At 39.5% G+C, this 17,862-nt stretch overlaps 1 protein-coding gene across 1 annotated transcript; it reads right to left on the bottom strand.

Moving 5' to 3' along the window:
* Positions 1-9,774: 9,774 nt before the first annotated feature.
* On the bottom strand, positions 9,775-11,762 carry LOC127129982 (uncharacterized). Its single transcript, XM_051059073.1, has 4 exons — positions 11,381-11,762; positions 10,674-11,317; positions 9,915-9,965; positions 9,775-9,825 (listed from the first exon to the last, which is right to left on the bottom strand). The coding sequence occupies exons 1-4, from the start codon at positions 11,760-11,762 to the stop codon at positions 9,775-9,777; spliced, it is 1,128 nt and encodes a 375-aa protein (XP_050915030.1).
* Between the last annotated feature and the right edge of the window lie 6,100 nt (positions 11,763-17,862).

Genomic DNA, 17,862 nt, shown 5'->3' with positions numbered 1-17,862 from the left:
TTGATAGTTAGGTGGAGAGATCATCTAAGGATCAATATAGTGAATATCACGATATCATTTAGACATAAATGACTTTGAGAGGATACTTGAACATCATCAATAATCTTGAATCTATTTATTTATCATAAGGAATCATAAACATTTGAAATAGTGAACTCCAATCTTGCCAAGCTTTTATATTTGACTAAAACCATTTCATAGTTTTTGTTAACATTTACTCACAAGATATTTTTCCAAACAAAACAACCCTGTTACTTTCTAAACTTATAACATTTGGATTATAGAACGGCGGTAATATCAACCAATCTCTGTGGATACGATACAAAAATATTTGCCGAAGATATACTTTTCAACAAATTGGCGCCGTTGCTGGGGATTGGTGTCGATATTACAAGCATTGCAATAATTCTCTGTTTTAAGTTATGTTACATTTATTACTATTCCTCTTTTATTTCACTTGGTTTGTTAGTTTTGTAGATTCTAGTGCATGCGGGGAAGAGCAACCGAGGAGCAACTTCAATTTGATCCTGAAATTGAAAGAACACTTCGGAAGCTCAATAGCAAAACACGAAGAAGAAGGAAACTAGCCGAAGAGAGGAACCGGAGAGAAGAAGCATCTACTTCCGCACTTATTCCAATCGAAGAAGTGGTTGTAGAGGCTTGTGACAGAAACATGGCGGATGACAATCGTACCGAAATGTCCGCTAATAGTCCACGAAGAAATGCTCAATTTGCCCGTGGAGGAAGAAATACGGAGATGAAGACCGGAATCCTCCAACTTCTCTATGCAAATCCATTCACCGGAATGGATCATGAAGATCCGTATACCCATCTCATCAAATTTTATGAGATTGCGGGTTCTACTGGAATTGATGAAACGGGTGAAGAGGCACTATTCAAAAGGATATTCCCACACTCCTTAGTGGGAAAGGCAAAAGAGTGGTACCTTGACCAAGCACCGAGAGTGATGACGGATTGGAATTTACTAGAAGAAAAGTTCTTAGAGAGATACTTCCCTCAATCCCGATTCATGGAAGCCAAAACGGCTATTGCGGTATTCACTCAAGGAGGCAACGAGTCTCTAAATGAAGCTTGGGAAAGATTCAAGTCAATGTTGAGGAAATGCAAGGGACATGGTTTTGATGAGCTCACTCAAATCCATATTTTTCTGAATGGACTCCAATCAACTCACAAGACACTTCTGGACGCCACCGCGGGTGGCTCGCTTATGTCAAAAACTGCGGAAGAAGCTAAAGTCATCATTGAACGGATGGCCCTCAATGATCATCAAGGTCAACATGATCGTAGCCCTTCACAACGTAAGCCGGGAGTTCTTGAGTTGAATACCAATGATGCCATCCTTGCTCAAAACAAGCTACTCTCTCAACAAGTGGAGCTTCTCACTCAACAAATGGCCAAGCTTCCACAGCAAATAAAAGAGATTCAAGGGTTTCAAGTTCAGCATCAAGTAGCATGCTGCGAGTTATGTCAAGGGGATCACCCTACTGGTTTTTGTCCGCCACCCCAAGAAGAAGTGAGTTATGTGAATAATCAAAATCAGGGCTATCAAAGACAACAACCTAACAATCAAGGCTACCAACCAAGAAACAATCAAGGCTACCAACCATCAAGGTTCAACAATCAGAATTTTCAGTAGCAAAGTCCTTACCAACATCCAAATTCTCAAGGACAGCAGTCGCAAGGAGGAAATTCCAAGTTAGAAGACACTCTTCAACAATTCATGCAAGCTTCCATGGCAAATCAGAAGAGTAACGAAGCAGCAATTAAAAATCTGGAAATTCAAGTAGGCCAACTTGCAAAGCAACTGTCGGAACAAAACGCAGGATCTTCTTTCTCCGCTAACACTCAACCCAACCCAAGGGAGCATTGTAAAGCAATTTTTACTAGAAGCGGTAGAGAGTTGACAAGTAAAAAAAGTGAGGAAATTACAGTTGAGAATGATATGGATGTTGTGCTGGAAAATGAGGATGTAGCTTGTGGAAAGGAGAAAGTGGCAGAAACTGCTCAGTTCGCGCCGCGACATCCCTTCGCGCCGCGAAGACAGCAGAACCAGCAATTGATGGAGGAACAGCAGTGTGAAGCGGAAATGAATAAGGAAATCGAACCAAGGAAGAAGAAAAAAGGAGACAAAGGAGTGAATGTCATTCCAGTTCAACATCTACCCTATCCGCACGCACCGTCAAAGAAGGACAATGCTAGGCATTATGCACGGTGCATGGACATCTTCAAGCAACTCCAAATCAACATTCCATTCGCTGATGCATTAGAACAAATGCCACGGTATGCTAAGTTCATGAAGGACATTCTTACAAAGAAAAGGAGACACGTGGAAGACGAAACCATATTGCTTGATGCACGGTGTAGTGCCATCATCCAAAAGACTCTCCCAAGGAAGGAGTCCGATCCGGGCCGAGTTGTTCTACCAGTAACCATTGGAAGCACATATGTTGGAAATGGGTTGATTGACTTGGGCTCTAGTATAAATTTAATCCCCCTCTCCATTGTAAAAAGATTGGGGAATGTTGAGATTAAATCGACAAGGATGACTCTGCAACTAGCCGACAAGTCCACCACTTCACCATACGGAATTGCTAAAGACATGTTAGTGAAAGTGGACAAATTTTTGTTTCCAGTGGACTTCGTAATAGTAGAGATGGATGAGGACCGTGATGTGCCCCTAATTCTTGGAAGACCTTTTATGAAAACAGCCCGGATGATGATTGACGTAGATGATGGACTAATGAAGGTGAGAGTGCAAGACGAAGAGGTGACCTTTAATCTTTTTAAAGCTATAAAGCATCCAAATGACAAACATGATTCTTTCCGAAATGATGCAATTGAAGAGAAATACCATGATGGAAAGGGTCGTCACAAGGAGTTTCATGTCGGACAAATGGTATTGCTTTTTAAATCAAGGTTGAAGTTATTCCCTCGTAAGTCGAAGTCAAAATGGTCAGGACCGTTCGTTGTCAAAGCAGTGCGCAATTATGGAGCCATTGTGATCGAGGATCCAAAGTCACAAGAGAGTTGGACTGTTAATGGTAAAAGACTCAAAGTCTACCATAGTGGCGACGTAAATCGTGATGTGGGTGTCGTGTCTCTATTTAAACCGGGCTAATCAGGTACCGTCGAGCTCTTAACGACGTTAAACAAAGCGCTTGTTGGGAGGCAACCCAACGTTGTTAGTTTGCATTTTATTTTTCTCTGTTGTGTGATTTTTAGCTCTATTAAAGTTTTAGAATTCTTAAGTTCTGTTTTTTGCAGTTCGCGCCGCGACCCCTTGTTCGCGCCGCGAACTGAATGAAAAATTTTGAGTGGGTTCTGTTTTTTGCAGTTCGCGCCGCGACCCCTTGTTCGCGCCGCGAACTGAATGAAAATTTTTTGAGTGGTTCTGTTTTCTGCTGTTCGCGCCGCGAACACTGTTCGCCCCGCGAACTCTGCGTGACAGAAACACTTAAATATTGTTTAGGTCATTTCTTTTTCATTTCAAACTTTCCTCAATTCAAACCACTTTGCCGCGCTTTCACCCCACTCTCAAAATCTCACCAAATCTTAAAATTCTCCATTCCCCATTTGTCAAATCCTCAATTGTTAGCAAGATTAAGTGATTCAAAAGGTATGTGCTCTTCAATTTCTCTTTTCCAACCCCTTTTGGGTTTTTCATTTAGGGTTGGTTAGAAATCAAATTTTTTGTTGATTACCTCTTGAAATCACTTTGCATGTTTTATATAGAGTAGGATTAGGGTAGAGATGAGCACTTTGATTGATTGGGAGTAGATTACTCCCCACTTGTGGAACCCTAGGAAGCTCTGGGAGATTTCCTGGATTCGCAGAGTTCGCGCCGCGAACTAACCTTCGCGCCGCGAACTGTGAATTCCAGGGCCATGTTTTCTGTGTTGTTTGTGTGCTAACCTTGTCCATGTTTATTCTGTGGTTGTTCTGGTGTTGATTGCAGATGTCTAAGAGAACTAAAACCACGACACCTCCTCAAGCTCGTTCATTCCGAAAGTTCATAAGTGAGGAACACGAGGCACGATTCGAGAGCCTCATTAAGAGAACCATTTTGCCTGAGAGGTTTATCCGGCTGGCTCCAACCGGGGTGTATCATAGCGTGGTTGTTGCTTTTGAACGACGAAAGTGGATGAAGTTATGCGAACCAGAAGCAGCAATTAACTACGATATTGTTCGAGAATTTTATGCGAATGCTATGCATCGCGAGGAGGGTACGGCTTTCATTTACCGATCCAGGGTAAGGGGCAAGATCGTTTCCTTTGGAAGGGATGACATCAATTCTTATCTGGGTAACCCCTTAACTCTCGGAGAGGGTGAGTGTTGTGAGTACAGTACCATGGAGGCAGCCAACAGGTGGAATTTGGAAGAGGTCAATGCTACCCTATGTCTCAGCGGAAAATCCTACGAACTGAATGATCAAGGACATCCGAAATTATGGAAAAGAGAAAATTTTAATTTGGAAGCTAGAGCTTTTCTGGTGCTACTGTTGTCTAATATCCGACCAAGAAGCCACACCACCACAATTCCTATGGACGTAGGGTGTCTATTGTACTGCATCATGGTCGGGAAGTCTGTGGATGTCGCTGCCCTTATTGCAGGCGAACTAAGAAAGATAGTGTTAAGCGGAACCAATTTCGGTGGCAAAGCTGGTGTACTCGCTTATCCAGGACTTATCATGGGGCTGTGCCGTAAGGCAAATGTTCCCATCCCTGAGGAAGTACACTTCTCGATCACCAGTGTGATCAGCGACTCATATTTGAACAGGTTTCTGCAAACCCAGAATGATAAGACTGATGCATCTGGAACTTCTTCATCTAGAGCCCGAGCCAGACCCAGACCTCAACCTCACACTACCCCAGGCTTTGATCAGTTGGCGTTTGCCAACTACTGTTGCGAGAGCTTTGAGGCTTCCAGGAGGTCTCAATCATTTCTTTTCGATGCTATGCAGCAGCAGTTCCAGAACACGTTTCTGGCACCAGAGGCACGCACTTTTCCTTCGCAAGCGGACTATGCAGCTTATGCAAATTGGCCTGAGGGCAGGCCAAATTTTATGGGGGGTGTAGGAGGCAGTGCTTACCAAATGAGGAGATGGAGGATGTTCTTGGAAATGTAGGTGGTGACGAAGAAGAGGAGGATTGAGAATGCGGAGAAGTGGGAAGTTGTTGTATTTCTGAGTTTCTTTGTACTATTTCTGTTTTTGTTTTTGAGAATTTTTGATGTACTTTGGGTGGCTCTAGTTCACCATAACTTTATTTTGGCACTTTATTTTTGTTAGTATTTTGACAATTGCATGGATGCTGGTTGAGATTTAAGTGTGTTTTGATCAAATTGTGGTTTACCAACATTTTTGTTTAATTGTTCTTATTCTTAAGTTAAGCTTTAAGCAACCGAGAAATGATCGCAAAGAAAGAAGCATAGGACACTTCGAGTGGTGATGATAAGAATTAATGTCGGCATTTCAAGGTACACTTTATCGCTTTCTAGACTTAACATGAGTAGTTTGATGGTTTGTGCAAATTCCATTTCATAAACTCATTGAAATGTATGTCATCTTTGAATCAAAGTAGGACTTAACCATTTGTGAGGAAGCTTTCCATTGTACACTAAAAAGCGGGAAACCGAGCATTATTTTAACTCATTCTTATCATGCTAAATCATGCATCAAGCTATTTGTGTGTAAATTTTTTGAAAATGATAGAGGCATTGTTTGTGAGAAAAACCACTTGACCAAAAAGTTTGAATCAACTAACCTTGTGAGGAATAATCCTTAGTTAAACCCCTTTGAGCTTAATTTAGGATTCATTTTATTGATCATTGAAAAATCAATTGAAAATTGTGGAATAAATGAATCCTAATTTCTTTCGTGTCAATTGAAACCTTAAATCGAGTTGTTGAAAATTTTGCCTTTCGCTTATGTCTAAGTAGGGAGCATTATTGAATAAATTTGGTTTTGGAATCTAAAGTTGGGGAGAGTAAAGTGAAAAGTTGATTAGAAACTTGGAAAAGTGAGTTGTTATAAAAGGGTGAAAATTTGAAAAGAAACAAGAAAAAGAAAATACCCTTGAAACCATAGAGCATAGAAAAAAGATTAGAAAAAGAAAAGCAAAGAAAATGCTCATGGTTATGTGGAGTTGAAAAGAAAAAAGAAAAAGAAAAAGATAGGGACCAAGGAAAAGGAAATTGTGTAGAGTTGAATGGTTGGGAATGCTCCCTTAGGATAGGCAACTTTGTAAATTCTCTTAATCATATCCTTTCTTGTAACCTAAGCCACATTACAACCTTTGAAAGACCTCTTGATTCTCAATTTTCACATGATTTGGTATTTGTTATGATAACCGCATGATTTGAGTTGTTGTTGATTTAATTGCTTGGATGAGTGAAAGTAACCCTTCATGTTATTCATCATTATTATGATGTGTGTGTAAGTTTGATTCAATTTTGACATATATGGTTTTGAATTCCATTGGGATGAATTTTGCACTCAACCATTTTCCTTATTCATGTTTTGTCTAGAATTAAGATAGGTGGACTGAGAAAAATTGCCAAACACTTTTGAACCATTTGAATGTCCTTGGTAAATCCTTGTTCCAATCTTTTGTGTTATTGTCTTGGTTGTGAGGGTGGAAACTTTTGTTTAGGGACAAACAAAATGCTAAGTTGGGGAGAGTTGTTAGGGACCAATTAGTACTACTTTTTATATCATTTTATTGGTCCCTTTTACCAAGTTTTGATGCAATTACACACTTTTATTCTCACTATTTTGTATAAATGCAATTAGGTTTAATTTATTTTGTTTTGAATAGTTATTTCACCTTTTTGTTAGTTGTGTAGAATTTTGGGATAAGAAAAGCCTTGGATTGCAACACCACATCTTGAAGGAAGCTTGCCAAACAAGGAAGCTGGAGAAGCAACAGTTCGCGCCGCGAACTGCCTTCGCGCCGCGAAGGCTGCGAATCCAGCAAGCTGACTGAGGGTCAAAAGTGCTGTTTTGCAAGAAAAGTTTATTGCCATTTTGATGTCTGCCTGGGAATTGCTTTTCTGCTTTAGATGACAATGACCAATTAGGGAAATGTCAACTTTTTTTTGTTAGAAACAAATACATTATGCTAGGGGAAGGAAACTACATTATTATTACTATTCACACATTGAGATTAAGAGCTTTTTGTAAGGGAGAAAAACAGAGTTTTTCTGCTAAAACTTTCTGCTTTGTAACAATGGTGATGAGGAGATAAACTCCCTTTTGTCAAGATTGGAGGTAGTAGCTATTCTCATCTGTTTATGTATTCACTTTGATTTATATATATGATAAAGATTGTTGATGTATTGAATACTGTTTTTGCTCTAAGTTGAAAACCAGATTTGAGTAGTTGTCGAGAGAGATTACTTGAGTTTAGATATAAAACAGATTTTCAAGTAGTGAATAAGTTGTAGAGATAGATTTATTCATTACTCTTCTTTGGTATTAAACATTAAAGATTGCTATATTGATAGTTAGGTGGAGAGATCGTCTAAGGATCAATATAGTGAATATCACGATATCATTTAGACATAAATGACTTTGAGAGGATACTTGAACATCATCAATAATCTTGAATCTATTTATTTATCATAAGGAATCATAAACATTTGAAATAGTGAACTCCAATCTTGCCAAGCTTTTATATTTGACTAAAACCATTTCATAGTTTTTGTTAACATTTACTCACAAGATATTTTTCCAAACAAAACAACCCTGTTACTTTCTAAACTTATAACATTTGGATTATAGAACGGCGGTAATATCAACCAATCTCTGTGGATACGATACAAAAATATTTGCCGAAGATATACTTTTCAACAAACGCTCTCTTGGTCAGTCATTTATCTTCCTTCTCCTATATTGATGCTGAGGATGAGGTTGGGACGCCGTTCCAAGCCTTGTCTATTGCTGAGCCTTCAAGGAAAGGACTTTCTTCATTCGTCTCCTATAATGATGCGAATTTGGCCATTGAGCATGGTGCAACTACTGGTTTGGGAAAATGATAAGGTTGGAAGATAACAAGTCCCGAGCTGGCATAGGGTATTCTTCTGGTGTTTCCAATGATTGTGGGTTGTTCCAGAGTGGAGGTTTCTAAAATTCTGGTATCAGATATAAGATGTCGAAGGTAATGTCACGACACCGATATCTGGTTATAAACAATGGATAATTAAATAGAACTGAAAAGCAAATCACACAAGCAATTGTTAACCCAGTTCGGTGCAACTCACCTACGTCTAGGGGCTACCAAGCCAGGAAGGAAATTCACTATAATAGAATTAGTTCAAAGACTATCCGTACACTTCACCAAGTTACAGTCTTTCTCACCTAATCTCTACCCGTGCAATTTCTACCTAAGCACTCTTAGATATGAGAACCCACTCACTTCCCTTACAATCACAAACCCGTGATTTTAAACAACAATCCCTTGTGAAAAGAAAATACTTTTCAATTACAAACTCTTGATTTTACTTCACAGTTTCAATCAAGAAGACACACTCTTGATCTTGCTTCAAAGCTTTGATCAAGAAGACAAATCAGTCCAATTCAATCATCAATGGATGAATTGAATGACCTATTGACACAAACCCTAGCTTTTTCTCTAAATTTCGCTCAGTCTTGGTTGTGTGTACAAACAGGTTTTCTGAGTCCCTTTTTATAGAAACATTGGACATCTTGAAAACCCTAAATATATTTTCCAATCAAATCTTTTTATAACAGCTGTAAAGATCTTCCTGGAAAATAAACAAATCTGGTTGAAATTCCTGATAGAATGCGCCAGCTAGCCATATCTTCAATCAACCAATGATTGCCATTAATTGTGCAATCACAAAACACCAGAGATTCATACTGAATGTTCTGTGTACATGATGCCATGACATCGGGTCTGACATCTGGAAAAATCCTGCATAATCCATATTTCTTTTTATAGCAGGTACAGCCATATCAGATACCATGACATTGTGTATGTCATCTGAAACAATCCTGCATGAACATGTCTTCCATTTAAGCTCCAGCAGGTACAACTAATATCAGAAGCCTTGTTATTTTATGTGGCATTCTGAAACAATCCTGCTTGCATATGTTCTTTAACTCCAGCAGGTACATAGGATATCTTATGTTAAGACATCACACATGACATCTTGTGAACACTCTTTGTTTTACCAAAATTGCTGCCAACACTTAGAATCAACAAACTCCCCCTTTGGCAAATTTTGGCTAAAACATATATCTGTCCTTTTTGTTCACAAGGAAAACTATCAGCAGTTTAAACCACATAACAGTAGTTTAATCAGCAGCATAAGCAAAACAATTACTAGTTATGGCTACTAGTAATACACATATGCATAAGGGTACTTCTCCTCCCCCTCAATTTGTGCAACAATCAACAGAATTACTAGTTATGGATGCAACTAGTAAGACACACAAATGCACAGTGCACAAGGGTACTTCTTCTCCCCCTAAATCTGTGCATTCACCAAATAACAGCTACTGAACTCCAGTACCTGTACCAGCCAGAATGTCATACTGACATCTGCTACAACAACAGCACCTGTGCACCTCTTTCAATAATAGCTGTCCTTCTGATCAGCCACATACAACTTCCATATCAAGCACTTCTCCCCCTTTTTAGTCAAAATTGACCAAAGGTGACCAATCAGACAAAATAAATGTCTATTAGCCTAGCAGAGAAAGTTAAGACAGATGTTATAACATTAAGCATGTTAAAACATAATGTTCAGGAAGTACACAACAACATTATACACAGTAGAAAGCTGAGATAATGAACAAATCCAAGGAACTCATTAAGAGCCCTAAATATTACATAACAGGCATCAAGAGGACTGCCACAAAATACACAAACAAAAAAGACAACAGCCCAGCTTCCACCACACCTTCCAGCACCCCTCCAAGTCTTCAATACAGCCAGGGACAATTAATCAGAAGAAGAAGTATCTTCTTCACCTTCATCTTCATCTTCAGCTACACCTTCAGAGTCTTCCAAGCTTCCAGAGTTGCCACTGGATTGGGTTTTAGGTCTTGCATTTTAATCCTTATCAGCCTTTTCTGTGTCTTCCCTTTCCAGGCTGCAGATGAGAACTTCTAAAGCTTCTTTTCTAGCCTTGGCCACCCTTATACCATCGTCCAATTCTTTGCAGGTCTCTTTTAGTTGGTCAATCAGGCTTCCTTTAGATGTAGACTCCCTTCTGGCAGATGTCATGACATCATTGACATGACTTCCCTCAAACAGCTTGTAATGGATGGACAAAGGGGATTTTCTCCTGCTTGGGATGTCACTTGTGCTCAGAATCCCTGGTTGTTGGCTTAGGATAATGCCACAAATAAGGGAGGGGAAGGCAATGGGTAACTTCACAGCATTTGTAGAAGCATGTCTAATGGTTTGTTCAAATATGAACTTGCCAAAATCATAGTTAACCCTTGTTCCAATAGCATGAATGATTCTTCCAAGATTGATGGAAATAGTAGAGGCATGATTAGTAGGAATCCAATTAGCTGAGCCAATCTTGTGCAAGATGGCATATTTAACACTGAGTTTTCCAGCTGATAAGTGATTTCTACTAGGCCATTCCTTAACTTGGCCAGCTGTGATAGCCCTACAGACCTCATTATCTGTGGTTTCTAGGTCTACTCCTCCATCCATTCCTCTTCCTAGGAACTTGTTGATGATACTTGGTGAGAATTTTACATATTTGCCTCTTACAAATACCTTGCAAAACTCCCTGCTGTTCTCATCATGAATATCCTCAGGGATATTAACAATAAACTCTTTAACCAGTCCCTCATAGCATTGTGGTAGAGTTACCACAGTCTTAATGAGTCCATCATTTTTGATCAGATCAATAACCTCCTTTACCTCTACAGCTTCTTGTCCAAGTTCTCTTTCAATGGCTACTCTTCTCTGAATGACATATTTCCACTTTGCTGCTCCATCTTCCAAATGAAAGGAGATATTGTCTAGATGGACAGCAGCAGCCTTGCCAGGAGATTTCTGAATAGCCTGCCTTTTTACAGAGGAGATGTCTGGGACATCGTCTTTAACATCCTCCTCAGAATCAGAGTTGTGTCTTTCTTTTCTTTTTCCAACCTCAACCTTGCTCCAGGGTTTTGAGGGTCCTACTCCTACAGTCTTTTTCACTCTAGCAGCTCTCATTTTAGCCATGCTTTTTCCTTTCTTAGTTCTTATTTTCTCAGCTATGCTAGGTTTAACCAGATGAACCAAAGGATCATCTTCTCCTTCAGTGCTTTCTTCCTCCAGATCAATAATATTTTCTTGAGACACATTTTGTTTCTTGCTAGGTAGGGTTTTACCTAGAGAGCAAAGCCCTTCAGCAGCCACCTCTTTTTTTGATCTAGATGAATCATCATCTTTATCAGCATGGGGTTCTCTCTCAGGAGAGGGTTCCCTTCTGGACAGAGGGGTAGAGACCCCTTCAACTTTATGTCCTTCACTCAGTATTCTAGTAACCAGTCTCCTTATAGCGCGATCAGTGTAATACATGTCTTTAGGAAGAGAGGAGTTACCAGAGGTATTACCTTGCTTATCTCCAGCATTGGAGGAGGTACCTGTGGTGTCGCCCGGTATCATGCATAGAGGAGTGACGTCCATTATGTCTTCATCTACAAACTCCATGGATGAAGTCTTTGCATGTTGGGAGGGTTTGGATCCAGATGACGATGGATGTTGAGACATGTTGAAGGACTTTTGAGAAAGGTTTCTTTGCCCTAGCTGAGCTTTTCTTAGAAGTTGAATGGAAATGGCAGTTGCTGAGTTTAGGTAGCGTGTGCTAAGGGAATAGATACTGTTTTCAAAGCTAGGGAATGATTTATCATTAATGTGGCTCTTTCTTTTAAAAGGGCAGACATTATTTTTATTTATTTTATTTTTTCTTTTTAATTGCCATAATTTCTCAAGAGTCCAAATCCCTAATTTCCCTTCCTCATATTCAATTTTACCCAAATTCCTTGCAAGCTCGTCTGCTAGTTCTAGTCCAACCTCTTGACTTCTGAATTTGTCTTTCACACATTTCCTAATGGAGTGACAATAGCTAGAACAGTATTTTATCCATCTGTGTTGAATCTGATTTTTGGACCTGGCTTCAGCATTCAGGAAGTCATAATACAATGTTATGACATCATGTGTAACATTGTCTGTAAACATTAATAGGTTCATCCAACCCAGTAGAGCCCAACTACTATCATCTTCTATACCTTTTACAGGTGTCACCCAAATCTTCTCCATATCGTCCTTGGCCTTTTTGCACAGAAACCTTTGTGGCTTAGTCCCAAAGGTTCCATTCTCCCTGTGACTGGTCAAATGTCCACCTGTTTGGTCTACCCTCTTAGTTTTTTGAGCAATCATATCCTTTTCTCCTCTGGTCTTCTGGTGTGACATCTTTGTATGACATTTTCCCCAACCTTGTTTTTCATCACTCTTGAGGGCATCTGTACTCACCCAATACTTTAAGGGACAATCCAATTGAGAGCTCCATATGTAGCAATTGTCTTTGGTCCTGATTCCTCTCATAATTACTTCACTCTTTATGTCAAGGATTTGACATTCAGTTTTGGTGAAGTTAACATTCAGACCTTGATCACATAGTTGGCTAATGCTTATGAGGTTTGCAGTTAGTCCTTTGACTAGTAGAACCTTGTCGAGTCTAGGTACTCCAAGGCAATCAAGTTTACTTGTTCCCTTGATTTCACCTTTTTCTCCATCTCCAAAGGTTACATGACTTATAGTATATTGATGCAGATCAGTTAGCAGGTCTTGGTTTCCAGTCATGTGTTTGGAACATCCACTGTCAAAATACCATTCTTCTTTGGCTGAGATTCTGAGGGGACTGTGAGCTATCGGACTTGTGACATTAGTCTTAGGGACCCATTGCTTTTTGATGATAGGCATGTGATGTTTGGGTCTGAATTGATGGTGATCCTGATGATGAGCAGACCTAGGATAGCCATACAGTTTATAGCAGAGTGGCTTTAGATGACCAAATTTCCCACAGTAATGGCATCTCCATCTTTGGTGTTTTCCTTTCAACTGTTTTCTCCTTTGGTGCTGTGACATATTATGTGACATCACAGTTTTTTGAATGCACTTAAGTTTGGCTTGAGGTTTGACACCAGTGTTACTACTCCCAGGTTTTGAGTTATTATACCCAATGCCAGATTTGTCTCCTGTTATTTGTCCAATTTGAAGGATCTTGTCTAAGGAGTCAGACCCATTGCTTAACATTCTTACATACTTGGTCATCTCTTCTAATTTAGAATTTTGAAACATGAATTCAGTCTTCAATTTTGAGATGATTTTTGCATGGTCTGCCTTCTCACTTTCCAGCTGTGCTATCTTCTGATTTTCAGCTTGTGGATTTTTGTCTAGCTTGGTATTCAGAACCACTACTTCTGTTTGTAACTTGGAGATGGTTTCCAAGTATTCTATCTTCTCATTCTCAAGTTTAGTAATTTCCTTCTTCTGGCTATCAACCTGTTTGCACAGCTCTACACTTTTGTGACACAACTTTCTGTAGGTAGATGCCAATTCTTCAAAGGTTACTTCACCATCACTTGAGTCTTCATCAGATTCCCATCTTCCTATCAAAGCAGTTACAAATTTGCAGCCTCCTTTGTATCACTCTCATATGGCCAGGTGGCAACAAGACTCATCTTCTGCTTCTTGAGGTAGGTACCACATTCTGTTCTAATGTGTCCATACCCATCACATTCATAGCACTTTACTTCTTTTCCTTTGCTGATGGGATGAGATGTTTTTGACATTTGCCTTGGATCTGACATCCATTTTCTTTAACAATCTGTTGAACTGCCTTCCCAACATAGCTACTTCATTGACAAGATCTTCATTACCCTTCTGACTCTTGTCCCTTCTGTGTTTGACATGAAGGCAATGCTCTTTGTTTTTCTTTCAACACCATCATTCAACCCTAACTCAAAGGTTTGGAGGGAACCAATTAGCTCATCTACCCTCATGTTGGAGATGTCTTGAGATTCTTCTATTGCAATTACCTTCATAGCAAATCTCTTGGGGAGTGACCTGAGAATTTTTCTTACCAGTTTTTCATCTGTCATCTTTTCTCCCAGGGCTCCTGAGGCATTAGCAATTTCAAGGATACTCATGTGAAATTCATGAATATTCTCTTCTTCTTTCATCCTTAAGTTTTCAAACTTGGAGGTGAGTAGTTGTAGTCTAGACATCTTTACCCTGGATGTGCCTTCATGAGTGGTCTTGAGAATGTCCCAAGCATCTTTATCTATTTCACAATTGTTTACCAATCTGAAGATGTTCTTGTCCACTCCATTGAAGATGGCATTCAAAGCTTTAGAATTCCCAAGGGCTAGGTCATCCTCCTCCTTGGACCATTGTTCTTCAGGCTTTTTCTCAGTAGTGGCTTCTCCTTCTTTAGTAACAATAGGATGCACCCAGCCTGTCAAGACAGCTTTCCACGCCTTGTTATCAAGGGATTTTAAAAAGGCAACCATTATTGGTTTCCAATAGTCATAGTTAGAACCATCCAAAATTGGTGGCCTATGAACAGATCCTCCATCCCTCTCCATTGTACCAGAAAGTATTCTCCCTAGATATCACCCAGAGCCAGAGCAGGATGCCTGCTCTGATACCAATTGAAATTCTGGTATCAGATATAAGATGTCGAAGGTAATGTCACGACACTGATATCTGGTTATAAACAATGGATAATTAAACAGAATTGAAAAGCAAATCACACAAGCAATTGTTAACCCAATTCGATGCAACTCACCTACGTCTGGGGGCTACCAAGCCAGGAAGGAAATTCACTATAATAGAATTAGTTCAAAGACTATCCGTACACTTCACCAAGTTACAGTCTTTCTCACCTAATCTCTACCCGTGCAATTTCTACCTAAGCATTCTTAGATATGAGAACCCACTCACTTCCCTTACAATCACAAACCCGTGATTTTAAACAACAATCCCTTGTGAAAAGAAAATACTTTTCAATTACAAACTCTTGATTTTACTTCACAGTTTCAATCAAGAAGACACACTCTTGATCTTGCTTCAAAGCTTTGATCAAGAAGACAAATCAGTCCAATTCAATCATCAATGGATGACTTGAATGACCTACAGACACAAACCCTAGCTTTCTCTCTAAATTTCGCTCAGTCTTGGTTGTGTGTACAAACAGGTTTTCTGAGTCCCTTTTTATAGAAACATTGGACATTTTGAAAACCCTAAATATATTTTCCAATCAAATCTTTTTATAACAGCTGTAAAGATCTTCCTGGAAAATAAACAAATCTGGTTGAAATTCCTGATAGAATGCGCCAGCTAGCCATATCTTCAATCAACCAATGATTGCCATTAATTGTGCAATCACAAAACACCAGACATTCATACTGAATGTTCTGTGTACAGGATGTCATGACATCGGGTCTGACATCTGGAAAAATCCTGCATAATCCATATTTCTTTTTATAGCAGGTACAACCATATCAGATACCATGACATTGTGTATGTCATCTGAAACAATCCTGCATGAACATGTCTTCCATTTAAGCTCCAGCAGGTACAACTAATATCAGAAGCCTTGTTATTTTATGTGGCATTCTGAAACAATCCTGCTTGCATATGTTCTTTAACTCCAGCAGGTACATAGGATATCTTATGTTAAGACATCACACATGACATCTTGTGAACACTCTTTGTTTTACCAAAATTGCTGCCAACACTTAGAATCAACAGTTTCATCCACACAGTTGAAGATCAGGAAGCTGCTGCCATCGTTGAAGAAGATGAAGAGGAAGACCTTGGTAACTTTGTCATACCCGGAGGAATCTGTAATAATTGGGTCGCTGTTGATGTTCCAACAGTCATCCACAAGTCAACGTAATGTGTTCATTTTGTTCAAAAAAACCCTTCTCCCATGCCAAAAGGAGAAGTGAAGACATTGTTGGCATAATTTGATTAATACAATGACATTCATTCAATAATCACATGTTAAATGTTTGTTTTTTCCAAAATTATTTTTCCCTTTTGCTTTTTGCATGAAATTAGTGATCACTATAAAACCCTAAAAAGAGAATAAAATCAATCTTTTCATCTGCATAATAATTTGCCTTGTTTGAATTCTGAAATCTCTTTTATACTTAAAATCATTATACAGGTTAATAAAACCCATTGAACATAATGATCCAACACCATCTCCCAACTTTGAGTTCCCTGTATTTGAGACAGAAGAAGATGATATTGAAGATATTCCTGATGAGATTACCCTTCTGCTTGAGCACGAGGAGAAGATCATTCAGCCACATCTTGAGAATCTGGAGACAGTCAACTTAGGGTCTGAAGATTGCATTCGCGAAGTGAAGATTGAGGCACTCCTTGAAGATTCTATTAAGAAGAGGTTGATCGAATTGCTACGAGAATATGTCGACGTCTTTGCCTGGTCATATGAAGACATGCCTGGTCTAGATACTGATATCGTGCAACGTTTCTTGCCATTAAAACCTGAGTGTGTACCTGTGAAGCAAAAGCTCAAAAGAACTCATCCCGATTTGGCAGTGAAGATTAAAGAAGAAGTTCAGAAGCAAATTGATGCGGGGTTTCTGGTGACTTCTACATATCCTCAATGGGTGGCCAATATTGTACCCGTGCCTAAGAAAGATGGAAAAGTCCGAATGTGTGTGAATTATCGTGACTTGAATAAAGCTAGTCCGAAAGATGATTTTCCTCTACCATACATTGATATGTTAGTAGACAACGCAGCTAAATTCAATGTCTTTTCATTTATGGACGGATTTTCCGGTTATAATCAGATTAAAATGGCACCCGAGGATATGGAGAAGACAACATTCATCACACCTTGGGGAACATTCTGTTATCGAGTGATGCCCTTCGGTTTGAAGAACGCCGGAGCCACGTATCAACGTGCTATGACTACCTTGTTTCATGATATGACGCATAAGGAGATCGAGGTGTATGTTGATGATATGATTGTGAAGTCGAGAACGGAAGTTGAACATGTAGAACACTTGTTGAAGCTTTTCCAGCGTTTGAGGAAGTACAAACTCCGCCTGAATCCGAACAAGTGTACATTTGGAGTCCGTTCCGGCAAGTTATTGGGCTTTATTGTCAGCGAAAGAGGTATTGAAGTTGATCCCGCCAAGGTCAAAGCAATACAAGAGATGCCTGCGCCCAAAACTGAGAAGCAAGTCTGAGGTTTTCTTGACCGCTTGAATTATATTTCAAGATTTATATCCCACATTACTGCCACATGTGCGCATATATTCAAGCTCCTTCGGAAAGATCAGCGTCATGATTGGACCGAGAATTGTCAAAAGGCTTTTAATAGTATTAAAGAGTATTTGTCTGAGCCTCCGATTCTGTCTCCGCCTGTTGAAGCGAGACCATTGATTATGTACCTGACTGTGCTTGATGATTCCATTGGTTGTGTATTGGGTCAGCAAGATGAATCAGGAAAGAAAGAGTATGTGATATACTACTTGAGTAAAAAGTTTACTGACTGTGAGTCTCGGTACTCAATGCTTGAGAAGACATGTTGTGCTTTTGCTTGGGCTGCTAAGCGTTTACGCCAGTATATGTTGAATCATACTACTTGGTTGATATCCAAAATAGATCCGATCAAGTATATCTTTGAGAAACCTGCTTTAACTGGGAGGATTGCCCGTTGGTAGATGCTGTTGTCTGAGTATGATATTGAGTATCGAGCTCAAAAAGCTATTAAAGGTAGTATCTTGGCTGACCACTTGGCGCATCAACCAATTGAATATTATCA

Source organism: Lathyrus oleraceus, chromosome 3 (assembly GCF_024323335.1).
Source record: "Lathyrus oleraceus cultivar Zhongwan6 chromosome 3, CAAS_Psat_ZW6_1.0, whole genome shotgun sequence".
NCBI classification, from domain to species: domain Eukaryota; kingdom Viridiplantae; phylum Streptophyta; class Magnoliopsida; order Fabales; family Fabaceae; genus Lathyrus; species Lathyrus oleraceus.
The sequence above is the reverse complement of the archived record's forward strand: the minus strand, read 5'-3'. Positions and strand labels throughout refer to the sequence as shown.